Source organism: Cajanus cajan, chromosome 7 (genome assembly GCF_000230855.2).
Source record: "Cajanus cajan strain Asha chromosome 7, NIPB_CcT2T_4, whole genome shotgun sequence".
Lineage (NCBI taxonomy): Eukaryota > Viridiplantae > Streptophyta > Magnoliopsida > Fabales > Fabaceae > Cajanus > Cajanus cajan.
In genome coordinates, this window is record NC_138523.1 from 36,762,005 (window position 1) to 36,778,916 (window position 16,912).

Consider the following 16,912-nt stretch of genomic DNA (forward strand, 5'->3'; position numbering starts at 1 on the left):
ATTTTGATAACATTAGTTTCACATCAGACAAATTTATGGGGAATAATTTATAGCAAGTATTGAATACTTTTGCAAAGAATTAAACATTTCAAGCGTAAGTTTGGATCAATGGTAATCATGCATGCTAAATGTCACAACTAATGTCTAACAATGATAGCAAAAATATTATATTGATTTTATTCTAAAATGCCACAAGTCAAATGAGTTGTGAGATTAAGCTTAGTGTTAGAATCAAAGTTTTTGTTTATCAACTTTTGGGTACAAAAGGTAAGAAATTGTACCATGTATCTATCTAAAACAACTTTTTTCTGACTTTGTGTACTTCAAGAGACTTTCTTGTCTTTTCTTTGACAAAACACAAATCACGTCTTTTAGAGTCATTCAAAGTATCTAAGAAACTTTTATTTCTTTGATTTGTTAAGGTATAAATTTAAAATAAATGATAAGAACATATATTAAACATAATAAATATATTCATTTGTGAAAAATGGTACTTTCAGTCCAATACATGGATATATATAAGACTTTATCTTATATGTTTTTATACGATCTTAGGTTATTATCTTATTACTTAATCTTTTTATACCTTACAAAATTGAGTATATTTATTATCATCAAAACATAAATCTTTGGGGGGTTTCAATTCATCATTTGATCAATATGACTATATAAGTGCTTTTAACTTAATTATTTTGTCTTATTAAAAGTATTAGTGTGTAACAATTTTGAAAGGCTGATAATTCAATTATAGTATAATCTTAAAGGTCATTGAGCATTATAACTTTATAACTTTTATTTTTTGTTAATGTAATTAACTAGAAAAATAACATAAAAAGATCTTGCATAAGGAAAGATTATTAAGTTATCTTAAGAAATCATAATTATAGAGATTCAAGAAAAAAAATCATCCACAAATAACCGTGTCATCTTCATATTTGCGAATTAAAAATCCAAAAAAAAATATGCATTGGCTAGTGACGCAAAAAAATAACGTAGATTAATGACAAAAATTATATTAATAAAAAAAACATTCCCAAAATAAAGTGGAACACAAATTTACAATAAAGAAAACATATGTCAAACTATTTCGAGTAAAAAAAATGAAATATTAGAAGTAGAGAAACATATTCTAATGCACATTCTTGATAATTCATCTTCTTTTCTTTCATATTTTTCTTTCTATCAAATCATTTACCATGTATTTTACTTCTATATTTTCTTCTTCACAGGAAATATTTTATTTCTTTTTCTATGGCACAATATCAACCATTTTTTTTATGATAAAACCTTAGATCTAAAGTGAGTTTGTTTATAATGCAAGCAATGTTGTATACTTGTATCTACTTTTGAATTTAAAGGTTTAAGATTATGAATTCACTTTAAATCATGCATTTACACCCTCACTTGTTTAGTTTTTAAAAGTTTTATCCTTTTATGCTATAACTTTAAATTGTATTATCAAAAAATCAAGACAATATGTATTCTATCACTAGAGGCCGGGGAAAGGGGGGTTAGAACAAAAAAGGAGACCATACATCAATAATCTATTCATTTTTTTTAAATTTTCATATTAAAGCTTAGATAACTTGAAATCTTACTATTGTACAATAAAACATGTCATAACATGAATAATCATATGGAAATATGCACATGGCTTCCCTACATACATAAAATATAAGTGTTACCATACAGAAGTATTGTACATAAAATTTAGTTAGCAATAAAAATGACTTCTTAGGAGCATAATATTTTAATAATAACTAATGGGGTCGAGGCATTTCGTATCTCTTTATGTATTTTATTTTAGAAATAAAATTAACTCATTTATTAAACAAATTCATCTATTGGTATAAACAATTTTACATTATTTATATGATTATTTTTATCATTTTCATTGATGAATACATATTAATTACACTGTAATATTGTAAAATTATAAATATTTGTCATTTTTTTTACTTACGTCTCTATTATTTTCTTTATATTTATTTTATCTATAACAATGCTTAAAATATATTAAAAAAATTAGGCTCTACATAATTATATTTGTAAGCATAAATTAAAGTAAAAAAAATAGTATATATATATACATACATATATATATATATATATATATATATATATACTTTATGTATAACATAATATTTTGTAATCGTAAAATTTTCTCAATAAGAAGATCAAATAATGATTCCACTTTAGGATAATTTTTAGCTTCTTTGTAATTTATGAAAGAAAATAAATGTCATTTTGTTATTATTTTTAGTTAACATTAACGTGAAAGAAAACATATGACCAAATTAATAAATAATTAAATTCAATAGTCTCGCACCTTTCAAGAATAATTCTCAATTCTTTATAGAATACATCATCCATAATTTCTTTGACTTTAAAAAACTACAAAAATAAATAATACAATAGCATGTATTAATATGAGATATTTAACATTTAATGTAATTTATTCTAGTTTATAAAAGAAATAACCATAACCTAAAAAATGGAGATATTTTATTTTGTATGAAAGATGTTAATATAACAAGTATTACTCAATCTTGCATTTTCAAGTGTCTTAATATTGAGAAAAATATGAGTTAGAATTGATTTAAGTGAAAAAATGTTAAAACTATATTTTTATATCTATTAAATTGACACATAAAATATTTTCACAACTATATTATTATATTACCTTTCTAATTTTTGAGATAAAAATTCTTTTTTCACCATTTTTTAAAGTTTAGTTAATACAAAAGAGTTGAACACTACAAAATAAATATGTGATATTAAAAACATAACTTTTAAAATTTACATAATTTCATGAAAAATGATTAAAAATGAGAAACATATTTAATTTAGTAAATCCAATTTCATTGAAAAAATAGAATAAATTTAAGATACACATTTAAGTTCACTCAAACATAGTAATTATATTATTTGGGTAACATAAATCAAATTTTTATGTTTCATGGTTGAATTATAATATTTTTTATTTATAATATTTACTGAAATAATATTAGATATTTATAAATATATTTAAAATTTTAAATATATTAAAATAATAAGTCTTAAAATAAATTTATTAAAATATTAAATCTATAACTTAGAAAATAAAAATCAAAATAAGAAACAAACATATTTTAAATATGGACATTTAAAAACTTGATTAAACATAAAATGAAAGAAAAATACATTTAAATTTACTATTGACTAAACTTGAAATGAATTCAATGCAAAGGATGTCCTCCAAATATAGTGAAATTTATTTATGTCCTTATAAATTTTAAAACTTTTAAAAGTAATTTTTACTATTACTTTTGAATTGGATAACATGTAGACATGTTATATGCCATTTTTGTGTAAGTAATAGCATTGATACGATCTCATCATTGAGAAAAGAAAAACAAAACTACACTTATTCTATTATAATTTCTAGCATATCTAATTGCAGATGATTTAGAAGAAAAAAAGAACATATTTTTTGTTTGACAGACTTGTGGGTCTTTAGTCATTTCTTCATCCTCATCTAAGTCATGATCATCAAGGGTATACTAATTGTCATGACCACAATCATGTTTCTTAATGGTGTCCTTATCCGGGTCAAAGTATTATTCTTCTACACCATGTGTCACTATATCCAATGTTAAAGAAGATGACTTAAAATATAATACAACTTGCTTTCAAATGTGATTCATACTAGGATAGAGTGGGGATGAGTTTGGAATAAAGGGGAAGTTGATAATCAATTGGGATGAGAAAATTGTAGAGAGGGAGAATGGAAAAAAATTGTACAAAAGAGAGAGAGAGGAAATTTCTAAGAGTGAGAAGATAAAATTAGATAAAATCATAGATATGTTGTGCAGTTATTATTTTAAAAGAAAGTAACCATTATTAAGGGTAAAATCTTAAGTTATAGAAGTTATAGATAGAAGTTATAAAAGTTATATAGAAGTTATAGATAGAAGTTATAAACGTTACATAGAAGTTATAGATAAATATTAAAATTTTCAAATCTATTCTATTAAATAATAAATAAGTTTTAAAATAAATTTCTTAAATTTTAAAGAAAATCAACACATCCAAATGTTTGAAAACTAAAACGAGAATAAATTTATAAATGTATTAAGTTTTAAATAAATTTTAAAAAACTGAAAAGAGAAAAATCAAAATATATAAATAGATATAACTTTAATTTAGTTTTTACAAAAGTTTAGTACAATTCCTATACAACTCATAACATATTCTCATGCACACATAAAAATGATAATAAAAGAACACTAACCTGAAAATTATGAACGGGAAAGCATAAGATCAAAGGTACTAATGGCCTTCATCAATCAAAACATAATATGGAAGGCATTGATGTGAATCATTAGCAATGAGTCATGGAACTATGATTCAAGCGGGTAAATCAATTTCATTATCTTGTGTGAATGTTTTAGCAACGTGATTTGACTTTTTTTAGGACAAAAAATATGCTTTGTTTCTTGCTTGAAAGTGTAGGGAGTGATGTTGCCAGAAGAATCATGTGTAGCCTAGTTAGATATGATAATTGTGTGATTTGGTGATAGCGTTGAATGAAAATTTTGGTGAGAAAAAAACACTATCTTACAAAATGTTGGATTGGGACTCATAGTAAGAATGGATTTGGTTTATAATTCTTTTTGAAAATAACGTACTTAACAACGGTTATTTGTGCGATTATTACTTTGAAAGAATAATAAGGGGTAAAATTGGATTGAAAAAATGGAGACCAAAGCCTTTTGTAGAGGAAGACTATGAATATGGATAAGAATACTAACATGAAAACTATGAATATATGGATAGAGGAAGATTTTCAATATGTTTTTGATATGTCACAATATTGTGAATGGTATCTTTTGTAAGAATGCATAAAATATAGTAAAAAAATCATAAAAAAGTTTAACTGAGATAAGTTAAGAATGTAGATATCCATAGATAAATTTCAGCAAACAAAATTGACAGGTAAGAGTCAATGTACCCAAATATAACTTACATCTTTTTCCCAAGGATGCTCTATGACTTTGTAACTTAAAAGCTACCACTAAAGTTGGTGAAGTTTGTTCAATTCAAGTCACGACAAATGAATTATTTTCATATTCAAAATCACAATACATTGTTTTAATCGCCAAAAATTTCACCCTAGTCTTTCTTTTTAGTATACAAAATACCACCTATTGAGAATTTCATGTTCCTATCAGAAGCATTAAGAAGTGTAGGAAAAAAAACCAAACCAAGTATATTATCAACATTTACAAATTACAAATACAAATTTATAATAAACCCTTGCCATCACAACCTAAAAAATACCCATAATTAATTCTTAACTATTCTAGTAACCCTCACTCTCACATTCTTGTTGTTAACTAAATGTAACAACACACATAAAAGACAAAAGTAGAAATGGAAAAGAAAAAATAAAGCACAAATGTGAAAGCGTATAATTATTTCTTAAAGAAATAGAATTACCAAAAATGTAAGAGAAAGAAAAGAGAATATGAAATGAAATAAATAGCAATTCGATTAGCATGGTGTATGGAGTGGTTGGGCGAATTAAATCTTACTACTGTGAGCATGGTTGTCAAACTCGTGAGTTAACTCGTAGAATCGTACGATTTTATGAGTCCAGGGTAGGAAAACTGGTTAACTCGCTGCTGGAATCGTTTTTTGATAGACTCGGGCAAAATCGCTCAGAATCGCAAGTTTATGGGTGAGTTTGTGAGTCAGCTTCTAGTTAATTTTTTCCCCCTAAATGTCCAAAATGACGTCGTTTTAAAGAGGGTTTCTAGTCCCATCTCTATTTTCTTCAATCTCTCACTTTCCGCATACGAAAACAACACTCTCCCCCCGTCGCATTCTTTGATCTGCCTTTGTTCGAAGCTTCGAGCTCCCACGACACTGTTTGACGTTGTTCTATTTGCCTGGCACCATCCTTGTAGCTTCCGGCATCGTCCCTACAATTTCCAATGAGTTGTTCATGCTCACGTTTTCCTACTTGCCCAACATTGTTCATTCACCTCTCACTTTCCGCATATGAAAACAATACTCTCCCTCTGCTGCATTCTTTGATCTGCCTCTATTCAAGGCTTCGAGCTCCCATGACACTGCCTGACTTCATTCTATCCGCCCGGCGCCATCCTTGCAGCTTTCGGCATCGTCCCTGCAATTTCTGATGAGCTATTCGTGTTCATGTTTTCCTGCTCGTCCAACATTGTTCATTCACCTTTGCCACGTTTTCCAATTTATAAGTGTTATTTTGATTGCTTAAACCAGCACACTTTATTGGGTTTTTTTGTTTAATCTTGAAGCCTTGTTTGTTTAATTCCAAGTCTACCGTGCTATTTTGGGGTGTTTTATTTGGCTGTTAGTGTTACTCTTACTCCTATAATTAGTAAAATGTCTAAAATTGGTGGTGGCTCAAAGTCTTCAAGCAATGGAGTTTCTTATTCCAGAATATGGAAAAATGCCCCTAGAAACAAGACTAACATTGGGTGGAAGCATGGGACATATGTTCAACGCAATGGAAAAAAGGTGAAGTGTAACTATTGCACAAAAACTATTAGTGAGGGGATTTTTAGATTTAAGCGTCACCTTGCTAGTACTAGAGAAGATTCTGAACCATGTGCAATGGTACTGAAAGAAGTTAAGATTGTAATGATAAAAATTGTTGCGGAGGCTAAAAAGGCATCAATGAGGAAAAAGAGATTGCTTGATATTGGTGAGGAAGATGACATAGAGAAAGAGATGGAGACTATGATAGATAGCTCTCAAAGGAAAGGGAAGGATGTCATGAGGGCTTTTGCAAAAGGAAAAAGAAGTTGGTGGTGGTGGAGTTCAAATAACATTAAACCAAATAATGAAAAAAGACTACAAGGACCAAGTTGATCAACAAGTTGCAAGATATTTTTACACAAGTGCCATTCCCTTCAATTCCATAAAAAATGTAGAGTTTATAAAGATGTGTGAGATGATTGGGAGATATGAAATTGGTTATAAACCCCATTCTTATCATGAAGTGAGGGAAAAGCTTTTGAAACAAGTCGTGATTGAAACCAATTCAATGCTTGAAGAGTTTAAGAAGGAATGAAAGAGGATTGGTTGTTCAATCATGCCTGATGGATGGACAGATAAGAAGAGGTGATCAATTTGTAACTTTTTGGTCAATAGTCCCAAGGGGACAATCTTCCTATATTTATTAGACACATCTAACATCTCTAACATAGCTGATAAAGTTTTTAAAATGTTGGATGATGTTGTCAATTATGTAGGAGAAGAGAATGTTGTCCAAGTTGTTACAGACAATGCTGCAAATTACAAGGCAACAAGTGAAATGTTAATGCAGACACGAAAGAATTTGTATTGGACTCCATGTGCTGCCCACTGTATTGATTTGATATTTGAGGATTTTGAGAAGAAGCTAAAGGTTCATGAAGTGACTATCAAGAAAGGAAGAAAGATTACCACCTACATATACTCTAGAACAATGATCATTAGCATGTTGAAAAAGTTCACTAAAGGGAGGGACTTGGTTAGGCCCGATATGACTAGATTTGCTAGTGCTTATTTAACTTTATCTTGTCTCAATGATAATAAAGCATCATTGATGAGTATGTTTAGCTCAAATGAGTGGAAATCAAGTAAGTTTTCCTCTACACCGGAGGGAAGAAAGGTGCAAGGCATGGCTTTAGATAGTCGTCTATGGAAGGACATAATCATATGTCTCAAAGTCGTTGTTCCTCTTATGACTGTCCTTTGCTTGGTGGATTCTGATGAAAAACCTGCCATGGATTTTATATATGATGGGATGGATTGTGCCAAGGAAAAGATAAAAATCAACTTCAACAATGTTAATAAAAGGTAAACTTTTCTAAGTTCTAACTATATCTCCATTGAAATTTAATGATCTTATTTAGTATAGTTATGTAATCATGTTTCTAGTATATGATAATGGGAATATTCCTAACTTGTATTTATTTCATATTTATAGCTATGAACCTATATGGAATATTATTGATGAAAGGTGGGATTAAAAAAACTCCATAGACCCTTACATGCAGCTGCATATTACCTCAATCCCCATTTCCATTATGACCCTAATTTTAGAGATGATGATGTTGAGGTTAAACAAGGGTTATACAATTGTATGGCAAGGTTGGTGAGTGACTTGAATGAGAGGAGCAAGATCGGTATGCAACTTGCTGACTTTCATTATGCTAGAGGGTTGTTTGGTCTTGATATTGCGATGTGTAGTAGGAAGGTTATGCTTCCTGCAGAATGGTGGGACTGAGTTAAAGAAGTTTGCCATCTGTGTACTAAGCTTAACTTGTAGCTCTTCAGGATGTGAGCGTAACTGGAGTTCATTTGAAATGGTAATTGAATTAATGTCTTTGTTTTTAGTTGTTAATTTTTTATGTTTAGAAATTAGAGTTATAGGTAATCTTTAAATTTTGGTTTTTGTGTTCTATTTTCTATGTTCATACAAAGAGAAGAAATCGCTTGCATCAAAGGAAGATGAATGATTTGGTTTATGTGATGTATAACTTGAAGTTAAAGAGTAAACAAGTGAAAAAGAATCTTGTTATTCCTTTTGATGAACTTCATCATAATGATGAGTGGATAACTGGGGAAGGAGATGCTAATTTTAATGAAGAGAATGTCCAACCACCACTTAGGGATGAAAATGAAAATATGGATGATGGTGGAAATGTTGAACCAGTTGGAGATTCAACCAATCCAACTTTAGATGACCTCGAGGATTTGGTCTTTGATGATGTCAATATTGAAGAACCCTTATCATCAAACGAAGAGGATGAGCTTGAAGAAAATGAAGATGGTGATGATTCATATGAATTCGTTGGAGGATTGGACTTTGATTGATAAATTTAGATCTTGTTTTACGTTTTTGACTTGTGGACTTATGTGTTTTGGACTTTCAGTTGTTCATGTATGGTTAAGATTTGTATTATGACATTTTATTGTTGTTATTTGACTTATTTCAGACTTAGAATGTTGAATTAGTGATATCATATTGTGTGTATTCATTTTTTTTAATATCTTTTAATATTAGGTAAACTCTTACGAGTCTACAAGAGCTCCACGAGTTTGCGTAGACTCTCGAGTTTGATAACCTTGACTGTGAGGAATTGGAATGCATATTTGATTCACCATTAACACTATGATTTTGAAATGCAATAGTTGCTTTGTTCCATCCTCCTTCAATTGCCAATGATTTTTCTGTTTTAAATTATGTCTTATTTTTATGATAAAAACCAACAAAATTGTACAAAATTGGATAACCATCAATTATAGTTATGTGGAGGTTATTTTTTAAGGGGTAAAATTGGATAGACAAAAGTGGAGACCAAAACATTTGTATTCCTTTTATCTTTAGTTATAAATAATGGAGGCCTAAGTCGGTAATATTTAAATATTCACATTGAACAAGTGGAAGGGCTACCAGATTCGCTAAAAGTCAAGAGATGAAAATACCCTATATATAATTAAAGTAATAGTTGGTGAATATAACATAGGTACTAGAAACAAAATCTTATTCCATCTTAGATTATTATATTTGATGGCAATAAAATACATGCATGTATGGAAACATGCATTTCACAACTATCTTGTGCATCTATATGTAATTTAATAATATTACAAAAGTTTAATTGCATACAATATACAAACAAAAAATGAAGAAAAATAAAGGCATTTATTGAAATGCAAGAAATCATAGTAGTTAATGTGAGAGCCAAATAAGAGTATAAATCTTCATAGAGCTTTTGATAGATGTTGGGATTTATTTTTCCTCTAACTTTCACTATTGCGGTGATTTTATCAAACCTTCCTAATAGCACTTTAGAATTCTATTAAAAACGTTTAGTACAAAAACACTAAGTATTCCTTAAATGTTTTCTATAAACTTGGAATTTTGTGTTTTTTTATAACTATTTTCATGATTTTATGTAATTTGAAGCCCTTGCCCATCCAATATAAATCTATCCTTCTCTAAATCAAATTCTAAAAAGACAAAAAACCAAAGTCATAAAACCACATAGTTGCTTTATTAAACTGAAATGCATCATAAATTAGAGATCATTAAGTCAATTACTAAACATGGAAACATTAACAAAGATAAAAGTTATGGAAATTGATGGAAAGTTTAAAATATCACAACTGGATGAAGAAAATCAATTGGCATAAAATAGGAAAATCCCTATTATAATGGTTCCAAATTATTCTTAGATGTATCAAACACAAAAAATAGTTTAAAAAAAAGGATTTTATTAATATCTATTAGTGACCACCACATCATTAACACCATAATCCTATATAAGGAGAAAGAGTAAAATGTAAGAGAGGTGAAACAACATGAATAGATCCTATCAATAAGAAAGAAAAATAAAAGATAAACAAGGAGTTAAAGTATATTATTAGAATGTGGATGAATTTGAGGGTGGGAATAAGTGTGGTGTATAAGTGAGGTTGGAGGCTAGGGTTTCGACATAGTGGATGAAATCGTCGTACAAGTGACATCATCAATAAAGGTAGTAACAAAGTATAGCTTAGGCAAGTTTGGTAGTGATAAAATACATTGGTTGTAGTGGGGACGATGATACAATGTTCAACAAATGTAAGAGTGTTCATTTGAGACGTTAGAAACAATACAAAAAGATTGTCATGTAGTGACATACATCCTATAGTAACACAATGTTTGTCACTAAAAACTATTTTTATCTACATTATATATATAACATATGTTGGTATATTATTAAAAAAGTATAGGTATATGTTATTGTGGCACACAATATATATTGTTGAATCTCATTTAAAATCAATATTAAATTTGTATGTAGCTATATGTCAAATGGATTTATACCTATATATATTGTATTTATAATGACACTTTTTGTATGTTACTGTATGTAATATTTCTTGTAGAGGTGAAAGATTTGAAAGCTAAGTAGAAAAAGGCAAATATGCACAAGAAAGAATGAGAATGTGTCAATTTTTTATTATATTTAAAAAATGAGAATTAATAATTAGAACTAAAAGGTTTTAGCTATGTAACTATATGTTTGAAGAAGTTGTACCCACATTAAATTATGAGTGTTGTTATAAATGTGTGTAAGTATAAGTTGTTTTCTTTTGCAAGTGAATTGTAATCTTCAATTTTTTCTCATTTTCAATTGTCATCCTCGCATTTAGTTTTATAACACACTTTGAAATGTGTGTTCAACTAAAGTTAAATTGGTATTGTAACATCCCGAATTTTTTATTAATATAATAGTTAATTATTATTTATTTTTATATTTAGGGAAATTATTTTCTTAAAGTTATTTTAATTAATCAAATGGGTTCTATAAAATATTTTAGAGGTTTTTAATAATTATGAGTATTTTATTTAAATAATAAATATTTATGAAAATTATTTTGTATAATATTTATTAGAAAACTATGTATTCTTATGATATTTTGTTATAATAAGTATTTGAAGAAAATTATGTGTTATAATTGTAATTATTTATATATATATATTTTATTTTAATTATAATTGTGTTGGAAGAAACAGATATATTTGATATATATATATATATATATATATTTGTTAATTATTAAATATTTTGAATTTTAATAGTCTAAAACGGGTCGTTCCCAAACTGAAACGAGTCGTTCCAAACTACTAAAAAGGCCTATAAACCCTAGATTGGAACGGACCATTCCAACATAAGCTGTTATGAGTAAAATTTGAACCCAGAATGGGCCTTTCACTTTGGGAACAGGTCATTCCAAACATGGTTGTTATGAGTTAAAACTCAACTCCAGAACGGGCCGTTCTGGTTTAAAAACGGACCGTTCTAGATGCAGATTTAAAACATGATGAAAGAATCCAGAACGGGCCATTCTGGATCCGAAATGGGCCGTTCTGGCCACTTTTGACATTTATAAATAGGAGACTCTAGCATTGCTCCTTGACACACTCTTTGAAGACCAAGGAGAACTAAGAGAAGGAGATCAGCCAGATTTTGCTCTAACTTCATCTTCTACTTATCCAGGTAAAAGGGGAGTGAGAAACCTCGCTCAGGGGTGTGGAAATAATTATTGAGTAGTAGGATTGACCCTCAATCTCTTGCCTGATGCATGCTTCTAGGAACAGACAAAATATGAAAGTTTTATGTTTTGCTCTCTGAATATTTTGTTGCGTTTCTTGTGTGATGTTGAGTGTAAATATGTGTTTGATTTTAAAATTAAATAAGTTTTGATATGAATTAGAGTGCTATGTGAGTTTCTGAGAGAACCCTATGAGAAACAAGCAAATTTCTAATATTTTCTATTTTGACTTCTGAGTTTTCTATTGTGTTCCTTGATGTTTGTTGGGTGTGAATATGTGTTTGATTTTGAAAACATATAAGTTTTGATATGAATTAGAGTGCTTTGTGGGTTTCTGTGGGAAACCCTATGAAGTGAAATTAGGGATATGATTTTCGAATGAATTTTGAGGCATTATATGTAAAATTGATGATGGATTCGTGTTTTGGATAATATTTGAAGTGTTTTGACCGATTGAAATATTATATTAATTGGCTAGTTGTAAAAAAATGTGTGAACTCGTGAAGTTGGATTTATGACCGTTATGCTTCATATGTTATGAATTGCAAATTGAATGTGTATGATGTTTGATAATTTCTTGGTATGGTTTATGTGCTATTATAATGTATATGTCTATGAGAAGTTTATTGTATGAGACAATGTGAAAAGTGAATGAGACACGAGACATGATGATATGTGATAATGAGACATGATATATGAGAAACTATGATAAGTGAAATGATGAGTCAATGAAGTGTGAATGTGTGACATGCATCATGTGCATAAATATTTTAAGGGTACGATATGGAATACACCGCCAGGGAAGGCCCCCTTGTGTAAAATCTTGGGGATTAGTCATTGGGGATAGCTTAGTTTGTAAGTCTCAGTCTCGCCCATTGTGTGCATGGGATGTATCTTGTGCAGCTTAACTATCCCGACTAGACCCTGGTAGTATGTCCTTCTAGTGAAAGTGCGCAGAGGGTGTGACCCAGCATGTACTCCTAGACTAATCTACGTGTGTTGCTAGCGGTAATGCACCATGTGATATGTGACTGGCACCACATGCATGCATTTGAAAGTTGATTCCATGGCATCATTGCATAATGAGTGACTATGTATGTGCTACTAATGTATGTATGACTTGAGTTGTGCTTGATTAACGTGTGTTTTGTGTTGTGCTTTGTTATGATTTGTGTGTGTGCTGCCTTACTATTATTTTTACACCTTAACATGAGTAAGATGTTTCTCACTCTCCTATTTGTTCTATGTGTGTCTTCTACTGTGTTGTAGATAACCATCAACATGAGGATGTTGGTGATGAAGCTTAGGCTTCAGTTGGACGTACTCTGATAAGATATGTGACATCGGGATGTAGTTAGAACTAACTTAGAATGTTACTTTTGTTAAATTGATTAGAAGACCTTAATTTTATCCTTTTGTAATTTCCACATTAGACTATGATTTATGTTTTATGAATGTGAGCTCTTTACCTTTATGTGGTTAGAGACTTGAATTTTATTTATGAAAGTTTTTTATTTATCTCTATTTATTGTATAATTATGTATGTGGGGTAGAGGATGTCACAGGTATCACTAAGTAAAAGAGGAAATAAATAGATCTAACTCGTCTTGCAAAGTCATTTTTGTTTATTCAAACTAATGACTTCACTTTTAAAATTGTCATATTTAATTATAACATGTCTTATTTTATAAATTTATTTAAACTTTATAGTATTTTGCTAATTTTGAAATAAAACCACCTTATATTGGTAAAAGAAAATTGTAAACCACATATCTAAGTAACAATTCTTACTTCTTGTAAAATAAAATAAAAAGTCTTATCTGCTAAAAGATTATATATATATATATATATATATATATATATATATATATAAATATGATCATTAATTATATAAATTTGTATAACAAAAATTGTCAAAAATCATCAATCTTGTTACAAGAAAATGTAAAATAAGTCTTTAATTTTTAAATAAAATAAAAAAATATTTGATTGCATTATGTCATTCATGTTGGATCAAAAGTGAATGTTTGTTAATTAACATAATTAATATGACACATTAAATTTCAACTAGTGTTTTAGGTATATTGTCACATGGTGTTTAGGAGATAAGGACCAAAATGGAAGAAAAAAAATCTTATCTTCTTATTTTTTCTCTTTCTTTCTCTCTTTACACACACACATATATATATGAGAGAATCAAATTATACCGATTATAATTTTTACCAATTATTACATTACTTGATAATTTTTTACTTGAATGGTTATTTTTAAAATTTATCGTTAGCTTGAAGTTTATTTTTCTTAAATTATATATACAAAATTTTATATTAATTTATAATTGTTTGATATAACATTTTATATAGATCAAAATCAATGTAATATATTTTTTAAAATATATTAAAATATGAATAATTTGATTGTCTTTTTATTGTTGTTTATTTTTAACAAAATTTGACAAACACATTCAATATAATATAAAGTTGTAATTCAATGATTATAATGATATAATAGTTGTAAAAGTTAAATGATGTAATTTGATCTCTCATCACACATAAAGAGGGATCAAGTAATTCAAAGAGTAACTCTTAATAAAATTACTCCACTAAATAACTCACGATGTATGTTAAATTTTAATGACCCAATCATTAAATTAAAAGTTTTCATATATAGATTAAGTCTAAAAATTTTCAAAAAAATTGAAAATTATATGATACTTCATTATATAGATTCAAATCAACGTATAAAATGATTTTATAGTTATTCGTTAATTTGAATTAATGAAATGAAGTATCAAATAAGTTTTAAATTTTTTAAATTTTGTAAATTTGATTTATGTATTAAAAATTTTAATTTAATGATCAAATCGTTGAAATTTATCATACACCACAAGTTATTAAATGGAATAACTTTACCAAAAGTTATTTTTTGAGTCATTTGATCTCCCTCTCTCTTTGTATATATGGGGAATGATTCACTTTTTCTAAAAGTAAATTTACTTAGACTTACTTTATTCAATAACTCATGTTATACATCAAATTTTAACAATTCATCTATTAAATTAAAAGTTTTTAACTATTCATTAATTTGAGTTAATGAAACATTTGAATTTATATAACGAAATATAAAATAATTTTCAATTTTTGTAAAAATTTACAGGCTTAATCTATATATTAAAAACCTTTAATTCAATAATTATAAATTTAAAATTTGATATAGAACGTAAGTTATTTAGTGATATAATAAATATATATAGACTTGCTCTTAGAATAAATGAATCTCTTTTCTCTATTTCCATGTGTGTATAGGAAAGGGTAAATGATATTAGTGCATTTTTATTAATTATTACACTACTCAACAAAATTTAATTAAATAATTACTTTTTTAACCTACTATTATATTGAAAGTTCCTTACTCTTAGATCATATATATTAAATTTTATATTTATCCAAAATTATTTGATACCTCTTTCATATAGATCAAAATTGACAAAATATATACATTCAAAAATATATTAAAATATGAATACTTTGATTCCCTTCAAATTATTGTGCAATTTTAATAAAAATTGACCTAAACATACAAAGTTATATGAAATTATAATTTAATGGTTAGATGGACAAATTCATATTTAATATAAAGTAATTAAATAATGTAATAATCGATAAAAGTTACACTTGTGTCACACACACAAACATATATAGGATGGATCCACTTATTTAAATAACTCATGTTTTACATTAAATTTTAATGTTCAACAATTGAATTAAAAGTTTTTTATGCATAGATTTATTCTGCAAAACTTAAAAAATTTGAAGAATAATATATTCTATTTTGCTAATTTAAATCAATATATAAAATATTTTCATGATTATCTGCCAATTTGAATTAATGAAACCAAATGTCAAAAAGTTTTCAATTTTTAAAAAAATTTTGAATAGTTGATCTATATCTTAAGAACTTTTAATTTAATGATAAAATTATTAAAATTTAATGTAAAATACAAGTTATTGAGTGAAATAAATTTAAGTAGACTTACTATTATAATAAATAGATCTTTAACTCAAATTAAACTTTTTTAATGCATACATCAAATTTATATTTTTTTTAAAATTTGAAAACTATTTAATATTTAGTTTTATTAATTCAAATTCACATATAATTATAAAAATATTTTATATATATTTTAGTTTATTAAAAAATTTATTTCATTATTTTTTATTTTTCTCTCATAGGAAATATTTACATAGAAATTGGCCTAAAGAAATATAATATTATAAACTATTTTCACAAATTCTTTCTTATTATTTAATGTTAGTGGATCGAGACACTTTGTACCTCAATTAAAAATAAAATCAAAATCAAAATCAAATAATGAAAATGTAATGATTTAACTGGTATTAAGATTAGTTAATTAGTTTTAAAATATTAAATTTGATAAAATTATATTATTTTTTTTCTAATTTTTTAAAAATAAAAAGATATAATGCTCAACAAAATATAAAAACTAAAATAATTACTAAAAAAGATACTCCTTTATATACTAGTATAGATTATGCATATAATAAATTAGAATTTCTCTCACATTATTTAATATTTATGCATGTAATAAATTATAATTCCTCTCTCATTACTTAATATTTATGCAAATAATAAATTATAATTCCTCTCACATCATTTAATATTTATGTGATAAAGATAAGTCGAAGAAAACGTACACTCAAAATATGATAAGACTACTAAATATTAATGACGCAGATTAATTAATTATTTTAAAGAAAACTGAAAAGTGAGC

The 16,912-nt window shown here is 27.2% G+C and overlaps 1 protein-coding gene across 1 annotated transcript; it reads left to right on the forward strand.

Moving 5' to 3' along the window:
- The first annotated feature begins 6,408 nt into the window (after positions 1 to 6,408).
- Positions 6,409 to 8,889, forward strand: LOC109807258 (uncharacterized). Its single transcript, XM_083060901.1, has 5 exons — positions 6,409 to 6,829; positions 7,281 to 7,869; positions 8,000 to 8,032; positions 8,116 to 8,269; positions 8,497 to 8,889. The coding sequence occupies exons 1-5, from the start codon at positions 6,409 to 6,411 to the stop codon at positions 8,887 to 8,889; spliced, it is 1,590 nt and encodes a 529-aa protein (XP_082917027.1).
- Positions 8,890 to 16,912: the final 8,023 nt, after the last annotated feature.

Coding starts and splice junctions, on each gene's coding strand:
- LOC109807258 (XM_083060901.1), top strand. CDS start 6,409: ATGTCTAAAATTGGTGGTGGCTCAAAGTCTTCAAGCAATGGAGTTTCT. Junction 6,830..7,280: donor TTTTGCAAAAGGAAAAAGAA/GTTGGTGGTGGT, acceptor TCAATTATGTAG/GAGAAGAGAATGTTGTCCAA. Junction 8,033..8,115: donor TGGAATATTATTGATGAAAG/GTGGGATTAAAA, acceptor CCCTAATTTTAG/AGATGATGATGTTGAGGTTA.